The sequence below is a fragment of the Nicotiana tomentosiformis genome, chromosome 4, assembly GCF_000390325.3.
Source record: "Nicotiana tomentosiformis chromosome 4, ASM39032v3, whole genome shotgun sequence".
In the NCBI taxonomy this organism is placed as follows: domain Eukaryota; kingdom Viridiplantae; phylum Streptophyta; class Magnoliopsida; order Solanales; family Solanaceae; genus Nicotiana; species Nicotiana tomentosiformis.
The window spans coordinates 16,685,350-16,696,181 of NC_090815.1; the positions used below are offsets into that span (position 1 = coordinate 16,685,350).

Sequence of the window (10,832 nt, forward strand, 5' to 3'; positions counted from 1 at the left end):
TTATATTGTCTAAGCAGATGTCGATCCAATATAAAGTCGTTCTTCTTTTGCTTCATCCTGAATGAAGGGAACTGGAGCTTATCCATATTAACCTTCCCTCTGGCCTCTCTCGGGAGGTGTTGAAAGATTGCATACCAGGTTATGGCACTACAATTCAGACTACAGTTGGATAAATTGTCCGTAACTTTGTTACCTTCCCTGTAGCAGTGCGTCACCTTTGTCTCCTCAAATAACTCTATTTTGCTTCTTATGTCTTACACCTTATTTTGTAAACTTCAGGGTATATTAGTTGTGTTTGTTAACCACTGGACCAACATCAGAGAATCATTTTCTATTTCAAGTTTCTTTACATTTTGATCAATGCACCATTCAATTCCAGCTTTTAATGCAAGAGTTTCTGCAGTGTTGTTAGTTACTATACCCAGGGGCATTGCATAAGCAATAATCATCTCCCTTTTTTCATGCCTGACAATGCCACCACCACCACTAGGACCCAAATTACCTTTAGAGCAGCCACCAGAGTTCGGTTTCATCCAACCATTAGAAAGAGGATTACATTTTATAGCAATGGAGTTGGACACAGGTCCAACCTTGTCAACAAGCTCAAAGAAATGATTCCATCTCATAAGGGGGGAGGGGGGGGGGGAGGAATTCTAGGGAATTACTTATGAGCGATTATGTTGATCTGTTGAGAGATGCTCAAGATGATCCTGTTTGAAGACATTCTCCCCCTATTCATATCTACTAGTACACCTTGCTTTCCAAAATTTCCAAACAATAATACCTGGAAGGATCTGGAGAATCACTTTATGAAGAGGATTTTGATATTTTTTCAACCACCATGTGATAACCATATGTCAGATGTTCCTCTGCTCCTTCATAATTCCTAACATTTGATTAAAGAACTTCCAGACATCTAGTGCTATTCTGTCGTGAATAAATAAATGCTCCTCATCCTCTTGACTTGAATTGATACAGTAAGAACACTTCGAGGGAAGTTGAACTCCAAATCTATCCATATTGGCATCTATAGATATTTTATGCTTGAGTAATCTCCATGGGAAAAAGGACACTTTAAAGGGGTATTCTTGTGCCACATCATCTTGTTTATCAAAGAAGTACCATTCTTTTCTCTTAGAGTGTTCCATGTCGATTTATAATTGAATCTCCAATCTATTGAAATAGTCCATGTTAGCTGCTCGTTTAGAGTGGAATAGCCAATATTAACTCCCATGATTTGATGAAATAGACCTTCGCACCTGCGGAATATTCTCCGCTTCTCCGCACACGCAGGTGCGACTTACTTCCGCTCTTGCGCTTCCCCCTCGCTTCTATGCTAAACCTCAACGCATCTGTGACCACACAGGTGCAGTCAAACCTTCGTACCTGCGACCATTGCACTACCTTCTCTTGGCCACATCTGTACTTCCCAGCTCGTACCTGCGATCAAAGCTCATCAGGTGCGATTCTACCAGAAGACTCCCTTTCTTCAACAACCCTTTAACTCCAAACCTTGACCCATTGAACTCAAATTTTGCACACAAGAGCCCGGTAACTACAAAGTCAATTATCATTCAAACTTCTAAATTTTTAACTTTTGTCATTTCAAGCCTAATTCCACTACGGACCTCCAAATCATAATCCGGACACACTCCTAAGTCCAAAATCACCCAACGGAGCTAATAGAACCATCAATACTCAATTCCGGAGCCATTTACACATAAGTCAACATCTGATCAACCATTTCAACTAAAGTTTCCAACCTTGAGACTAAGTATCTCAACTCATTCCGAAATCTCTCTGGATCCGAACCAACTACCCCGACAAGTAACATAATAACTATTAAGTAGGGAATGGGCAGTAAATGGGGAATAGGGCTACAATTCTCAAAAGCACCGGCCGGATCGTTACATCCTACCCTCTTAAACAAACGTTCGTCCTCGAACGGGTCTAGAAATGTACCTGGAGTCTCAAATAGGTGTGGATATCTAGTCCGCATTTTTTGCTTGGTCTCTTAAGTAGCCTTCTCAACTGGCTGACCTCTCCACTGCACCTTCACTGAATCTATGTCCTTTGACCTCAACTTTCAAACCCGCCGACCCAAAATGGCCACCGGCTCCACATCATATATCAAATCATCATCCAATTGAACCGTGCTGAAATCCAAAACATGAGACAGATCGCCCCCGTACTTTTGAAGCATAGATACATGAAATACCGGATGAACACTTGATAGATTAGGTGGCAAGGCAAGCTTGTAAGCCACCTTTCCAATCCTATGAAGCACCTCAAATGGCCCAATATACCGAGGGCTCAACTTGCCTTTCTTCCCGAACCTCATAACACCCTTCATAGGTGAAACCTTGAGCAGTACCTTCTCCCAACCATGTAAGAAACATCACGAAACTTTCGATCGGCGTAACTCTTCTATCTAGACTGCGTCGTGGCCAATCTTAAATCAATTTAACCTTGTCCAAAGCATCCTGAACCAAGTCAGTACCCAATAGCCTAGCCTCACCCGGCTCAAACCAACCCACTGGAGATCGACACCGCGTCCCATACAAAGCCTCATATGGAGCCATCTGAATGCTCGATTGGTAGTTGTTATTGTAGGCAAACTCTAGGAGCGACAGAAAATGATCCCAAGATCCCCCGAAATCTATGACATAAGCGTGTAACATATCCTCCAATATCTGAATAGTGCGCTCGGACTATCCGTCCGTCTGAGGGTGAAATGATGTACTCAACTCCACCTGGGTGCCTAACTCTCGTTGTACTGCTCTCCAAAACTGCAATGTAAACTGTGTCCCCCGATCTGCATTGATGGACACCGGCACACCGTGAAGGTGAATAATCTCGCGGATGTAGATCTTAGCCAACTGCTCCAAAAAATAAGTAGTCCCAACTGGAATGAAGTGCACAGACTTGGTCAACCGATCTACAATCACCCAAATAGCATCAAACTTCCTCGAAGTCCGTGGGAGCCCAACTACAAAATCCATGGTGATACGCTCTCATTTCCACATCGGAATCTCAAGCCTCTGAAGCAATCCGCCCGGTCTCTGATGCTCATACTTCACATGCTGACAATTTAGGCACCGAGCTACAAACCCCACTTCTCCACCAATAGTGCTACCTCAAGTCCTGATACATCTTCTCGGCTCCGAGGTGAATGGAATACCGTGAACTGTGGGCCTCCTCAAGAATCAACTCACGTAACCCATCTACATTAGGCAAAAAAATCTGACCTTGCATCCTCAATCCCCAATCATCCCCAACAGTATATCCTTGACATCACCGTACTGAACCGTGTCCTAAAGGACAAGCAAATGGGGATCATCATACTGGCACTCTCTGATGCGATCAAATAAGAAAGACCGAGAAATCACACAAGCTAGAACCCGTCTGGGCTCCAAAACATCTAATCCCACAAAATGGTTGACCAAGGCCTGAACATCAATTACAAGTGGTCTCTTACCAATAGGAATGAATGCAAGGCTAGCCATACTCATCGTCTTCCTACTCAAGGCATCGGCCACCACATTGGCCTTCCCGGGATGATACATAATAGTAATATCATAGTCCTTTAGCAGCTCCAACCATCTCCGCTACCTCAAGTTTAGATCCTTTTGTTTGAACAAGTGCTGGAGACTTCGATGATCCGTAAATACCTCACAAGACACACCGTAGAGATAATTTCTCCAAATCTTCAATGCATGAACGATGGCGGCTAACTCTAAATTATGAACATGGTAGTTCTTCTTATGGGGCTTTAGCTAACGCGAAGCATAAGCAGTCACTCTACCCTCCTTCATCAAGACACACCCAATACTTATCCGAGAATCATCACAATACACCGTATAAGATCTAGAAGCTGAAGGCGAAACTAGAACTATAGTTTTGGTCAAGGCAGTCTTGAGCTTCTGAAAGCTCTCCTCACACTCATCCGACCACCTGAATGGGGCACCCTTCCGAGTCAATTTGGTCAAAGGCGCTACAATAGGCGAGAAACCCACCACGAAGTGACAATACTAATCAGCCAAAACGAGAAAGCTCCAAATATCTGTAGCTGAGGACGGTCTGGGCCAACTCTGAACCGCCTCTATCTTCTTCGCATCCATCTTAATCCCCTCATTGGACACGATGTGCCCCAAGAGCGCCACCGAACTAAGCCAAAACTCACACTTGGAGAACTTGGCATAACTTCCTCAGCCGCTGTAACACAATCCTCAAATGTTAGGCATGCTTCTCTTGGTTACGAGAGTACACCAAGATATCATGAATGAATACTATGACAAATGAGTCGAGATAAGGCTGAAATACATTGTTCATAAGATGTATGAATGCTGCTGGGGCGTTAGTCAACCCAAAAGACATCACAAGGAACTCATAATGACCATAACGGGTTTTGAAGGCAGTCTTTAGAATATCCGAGTCTAGAATCTTCAACTGGGGATACCTAGACCTCTAAATCAATCTTAGAGAATACCCTCGCTCTCTGAAGCTGGTCAAATAGATCATTGATATGCGACAAAGAATACTTGTTCTTGATTGTAACTTTGTTCAACTTCCTATAGTCGATGCACATCCGCATAGTACCATCCTTATTCTTCACAAACAGAACTGGTGCACCCGAAAGTGACATACTAGGCCTAATAAACCCATTATCAAGAAGTTTCTAAAGCTGCTCTTTCAATTCCTTCAACTCAGCTGGTGCCATACGATACGGAGGAATAGAAATGGGCTGAGTGCCCAGCACCATGTCAATACCAAAGTCAATATCCCTGTCAGGAGGCATGCCCGACAAGTCTACAGGAAACACATCTGGAAAGTCTCTCACTTGCAGAACAGAATCAATAGTAGGAGTATCAGCACCAACATCCCTTACAAAGGTCAAATAAGACAGGCACCCCTTCTCAACCGTCCGTTGGGCCTTCAAATATGAAATCACTCTGCTGGGAACATAATCTAGAGAACCTATCCACTCTATCCTTGGCAACCCCTACATCGCCAACGTCACGGTCTTAGCGTGACAATCCAAAATAGAATAACATTGAGAGACCCAATCCATACCCAAGATCACGTCGAAATCAACCATACTAAACAATAAGAGATCAACTTTAGTCTCAAATCCCCCAATAGTCACTACACATGACCGATATACACGGTCCAAAATAATGGTATCGCCCATTGGCATAGATACATGAATAAATAAAACTAAGGACTCACGTGGCATGTCCAGATAAGGAGCAAAATACGATGATACATACGAATAAGTGAAACCAGGGTCAAATAATACAAAAGCATCCCTGTGGCATACTGAGACAATACCTGTGATCACTGCATCTGAAGCAACAACATATGACCTAGAAGGAATAGCATAGAATCGGGCCTGATCGCCACCTGATCGGCCTCCCCCTCTAGGGAGACCTCTAGCTACCTGGGCCCCACCCCAAGCTAGCTGAGCGGGTAGTGAAGTAACTATTGCGGAAGTCGCAACTTGACTCCTCTGCTGCACTGGATCTCCCGGGCGATGAGGACACTGTCTCCATATATGCCCAAACTCCCCGCACTCGAAGCAACTCACCGGTAGTGGTGGTGGGGACTGAATTGGGCCCCGAGTACTAGAGTAACTGCTAGAAGGACCTGGCATAGATGAACCCTGAACCTATAGATCATGGGATGAATTCTGAGCTGGGAGATGACTGACTCGGGCGGGCACTATATGAACCATAACTAGATGATGCACCACGGGAACTAGACGAGCCATCTGAGCGGGCCTATAAGGACGACCCCTGCTGTGGTGGAACTGACCCCCAGAAGTAACACCGCTGAAACCACCCGAACCATGAGGCCTCTCGGCCTCCCTCTCCTCACGCTTATGACTATGGACCATCTCTAACCACCCGCTCAATATCAACTACCTCGTCAAACCGAGCACTAGATACACTCTCCCAAGTCATGACAAAATGCAACTGATAGTGGAGGCCATCAATGAACGTCCTAATCCTCTCCCTCTCAATGGGAACTAACCAAAATGCGTGGCGAGCTAGCTCTCTGAAAATATCATCTCATATTGGGTCACAGATAGGCCATCCTGACGTAGCTTCTCGAACAACCTGCGCAGCTCCTCCCTATGGGTCTATGGCACAAACTTCTCAAAGAGGAGGACGGAGAACTCATTCCATGAAGGTGGAGCAGCACCGACTGTCATGATCCTCTCATAGGCCTCCCACCATCTGAAGGTAGCCCTAGTAAATTGAAAAGTAGTAAATGAGACTCCACTGGTCTTCAGAATACTCGCCGTACGAAGAACCCGTTGGCACCTATCAAAGAAGTTCTGGGCACCCTCTGACTCAGCCCCGCTGAATGATGGAGGTTGGAGTATCCCAAGTCTCTCAAGTCTCTTATGCTCATCATCACTTATAACGGGACCCACCTGGGCCAGAGCAGCTGCGACCGAATAGGCTGGTAGTACCCTCGGTGTCTGAAGTCCCTGCATCATCTGCTCTGGAGTACGGGCGGCGGGAGTCTAAGTACCTCTCCTGGCCTGAGAAGTGGCTAGCGCGATCTGAACAGAAACTGCCTGAGCAAGGCTAGTGCACACAGTCAATATCTGAGCCAGAGCCTCCTGAAGGCCTGGAATCACAATGGGCACAACTGGTGCCTGAGCTGGCCCTACTGGCTCAACCATATCTGGAACCGGCTCCTGAGCTGGAGCAACTGGTGGATCTGCAGGTGCTGCTCTAGCTGTTGTACGAGCTACACCTCTTCCCCTACCGCGGCCCCTACCGTGACCTCAGCCTCTCGTGGCCCTAGCTGGTGGTTGTCCGTCCAGTCCGGTAGCATGTGTCCTCACCATCTGTGAGATAATAGAATTACAGAAATTTAGTTCCCAGAATCAACAAATCCTCACGACAAGAATACAAAAATGTGAAGTTTCCTAAGGGTTCTGCAGCCTCTCGAAGATAAGTACAGACGTCTCCGTACCGATCCGCTAGGCTCTACTAAACCTGCTCATAACTCGTGAGACCTATGTAACCTAGACTTTGATACCAACTTTTTACGACTCAAAACTTAGCCCATCGTGATATAACCTAACATGGTACTAGGCAAGCCGATACCTCAAAGCATTTCCAACACTTTTAAATGAAAAATGAAATAAAACAGGTTTAAATAATTAAAGCTCTCATAAACTGGATAGCAGATCAAAACTCAATATGAAAATTCCCAAAACGACGATGTCACTGAGTACATGAACGTCTATACAACACAAGTATGAAATATTGTCTATGAAAAACTGAAACTAAATACATAAAGCTGAAAGATAGTGACAGAGAGTTAAGGTTTGCGAACGTCGGGCAGCTACCTCGAAATCTCTAAATGACTAAGCTGCTCAGATAATCAGCACCTACCGTGTTCGGAAACACCTGGATCTGCACATGAAGTGCAGGGTGTAGCGTGAGTACAACCAACTCAGTAAGTAACAAGACTAACTATTGGAATGAAAGTAGTGATGAGCTTCATGGTACAGTTCAATTACAGAATTACAGTGCAGGAAAGTAGGCATGCTTTAAAGTTCGACAGTTAAAGCCAAAATAGTTAAATCATGTCAGGTTCAACTGAAACAAGATATGGCACATCTTAGTAACTACATGACAGTTACATATGCCAACTGATGTACAAACAGTAATGAAATCATGTGCATACTCTCATAGTATCAGTCACTCAGTCCTCTCATTCACTTCAATCTCACAGTCACTCATTCCTCACAATCACTCCATCCTCACAGCCACTCATTCCTCCCAGTCGCTTAGCACTCGTACTCAGTAGGTACCTGCGTTCACTGTGGATGTGCAGTTTTCGGAGGGGTGATTCCAGCCTAAGCGCTATAATAAGCCAACCATGGCATGAATCAATTAGACATGCTGCGGCGCGCAATCCACTCCCATAAATACTCTCACAATCAGGCCCTCGGCCTCACTCAGCCACCAATCTCTCCGGTCTCTCGTGCTTTCAAGAATCATGATAATCAACCCAAACAATGAGGATATAATATATCAATCAAGGACAACATATATTGAGATATAATATGCAAGTAAAAGTTGTGACTGAGTACAAAATGGCAATTTAGCAAATAATTCAGCATGTAACACGACTTCTGTTGGTCTCAACAATACCAATACGTAGCCTAAGCATGATTTCTAACATCGATGGCAGCTCAAATTCTCTAAGACATGGTGAAAATACAAGTAACAACAAGATTATTCAACTATATAGTTCCATGGAATTGATCAAGTCAAAATTCCTACGGTGCACGCTCACATGCCCGTCACCTAGCATGTGCGTCACCTCAATACCAATCACATCACACGTACTTTGGGGTTTCATACCCTCAGAACAAAGTTTAAAAGTGTTACTTACCTCAAGTCGTGCAATTTCCTACTCCAATAAGCCCTTTCCTCGCGAATCGGCCTCCGAATGCCTCTAATCTAGCCACAAATAATTCGATACAATCAATATGAGCTAAAGGAATCAATTAAACAAGAAAATACTAAGTTCTTAGTCAAAAGTCAAATAGACAACTCAAAAGCCGGACCCCAGGCCCATGTCTCAGAATTCAATAAAAGTCACAAAATACGGAAGCCTATTCAACTACGAGTTTCACCATACCAAATTTACAAAAATCTGATACCAAATCGTTACTCAAATCCCCAAATTAAACTCTCCAAATCCCTAGCTTCAAACTCCTAAATTCCACCACAAAAACACACAAACTAGTTGAAAAATTCAATGGGTAAATATAATTATTGAATAAAGATAACCACAAGTGACTTACCTCAAGAATCCCTTCAAAATCCCTCTAAACAATCGTCCTAATCCTAGTTTGCAAAGTCAAGAAATGATAAAACCCTCGAAACCTAACGTTTATATTCTGCCCAAGCTTTCTCGCACCTGCGGCTATGCAGAAGCGACAACTCTCCCGCTTCTACAATAATTCACTGGGGACAGACCTTCGCACATGCGGAACATTCTCCGCTTCTGCGCACATGTAGGTGCAACTTACTTCCGCTCATGCGCTTCCCCCTCGCTTCTGCGTTCAACCTCACCGCATCTGCGACCATGCAGGTGTGGTCAAACCTTCGTATCTGCGACCACTGCATTCCTTTCTCCTGGCCGCATCTGCACTTCCCAGCTCGCACCTGCGATCAAAGCTCCGCAGGTGCGATTGCACCAGAAGACTCCCAGCTTCAGCAACTATTTAACTCCAAACCTTGACCCGCTAACCACCCAAACTCCACCCGAGGCCCCTAGGACCTCGACCAATTATACCAACAAGTCCTAAAATACATTAGGAACTTAGTCAAGCCTTCAAATCACATTAAACAACGCTAAAACCACGAATCACGCATCGATTCAAGCCTAATGAACTTTTGAACTTCTAACTTCTACGTTCGATGCCGAAATCTATCAAATCACGTTCGATTGACCTACAATTTTGCACACCAGTCACAAATGACACAACGGACCTATTCCGACTCCCGAAATTGCAATTCGAGCCCGATAGCCACAGAACCAACTCTCGATCGAACTTTTAAATTTTCAACTTTCGTCATTTCAAGCCTAATTCCATTACATTCCTCCAAATAAGGCTGGCAAGTGGGCCGGTCCAGGTCCGGGACCGGACCGGGATCGTGGGCCAAACGGGCCAGGACCGTTAGGCCCTATTTTAGTGGGCCTGGGCCGGTCTCGTGGGCCAGTCCTATGCTTTGGGCGCACCAGGCCCGGAACCATTTGGCCCGCCAGGGACCGGTCCCTTAGCGGGCCAAACGATCCCAAGGTCTATATTTTAATTTTTTTTTAAATATAGCCGTTGGCCTGTCAAAAATAGTCGTTGGCTATTAATAAAATAGCCATTTAACCCCCTCCCCCCTCCCCAAACTTTGTTTTAACCCCAAACATTTTATAATCATATTTTTTCCCTATTTTCAACTATAAATACCCCCTAATTGTTTCATTTTTCTTACAAAATCATCAATCTATCACAATCTCTCTAATTTTCTTCTATAATTGCTACTATTACTTACTTTATTGTCAGGACCCAAAATTTCACCACATGCATCGTGATGGCACCTAGTCTCTAAGACTAGGTAAGTCGATTTAAATTACACTTTGAAGTCATTTTGTTTTTTTGAATTGAATAAGTAACTAAAACTAACAACTGAATAAATATGAGTATACAACCTCCCAAGACTGATAGTACTTAGTCACAAACTCTAACTGAATACATGGAATGATCACGAGGACCGAATATACAATACTGTTTGATCATAAATTAACAGTACAATGAAATAAAAAGACTCCAAGGGACTGCGACGACCAAGCAGCTCTACCTTGAATCCTTACGATCCCGCTTTAACTTTGCTCAAGTCCGATATCTCCAATACCTGAATCTGTACAAAAATATACAGAAGTGTAGTATTAGTACTTGTCACGACCCAAAATCCCACCACAGGCGTCGTGATGGCACCTAGTCTCTAAGACTAGGTAAGCCGATTTCAATTAAATTTTGAAGCCATTTTTTTAAGTAATCAAAACTAACAGCGGAAATAGTTACGATATAAAACCTCCCAAGACTGGTAGTACTGAATCACGAACTCTAACTGAATACATGGAATGATCACGAGGACCGAATATACAATATTGTTTGATTATAAATTAACAGTACAATGAAATGAAAAGACTCCAAGAGACTGCGACGACCAAGCAGCTCTACCTTGAATCCTTACGATCCCTCTTTAACTCTGCTCAAGTCCGATATCTCCAATACC

At 44.0% G+C, this 10,832-nt stretch overlaps 1 protein-coding gene across 1 annotated transcript; it reads right to left on the reverse strand.

Annotated features, from left to right (window-relative positions):
• Positions 1-275: 275 nt before the first annotated feature.
• LOC138909314 (uncharacterized) lies at positions 276-626 on the reverse strand. Its single transcript, XM_070200499.1, has one exon. It carries the CDS (start codon positions 624-626, stop codon positions 276-278), a length of 351 nt encoding a protein of 116 aa, XP_070056600.1.
• Positions 627-10,832: the final 10,206 nt, after the last annotated feature.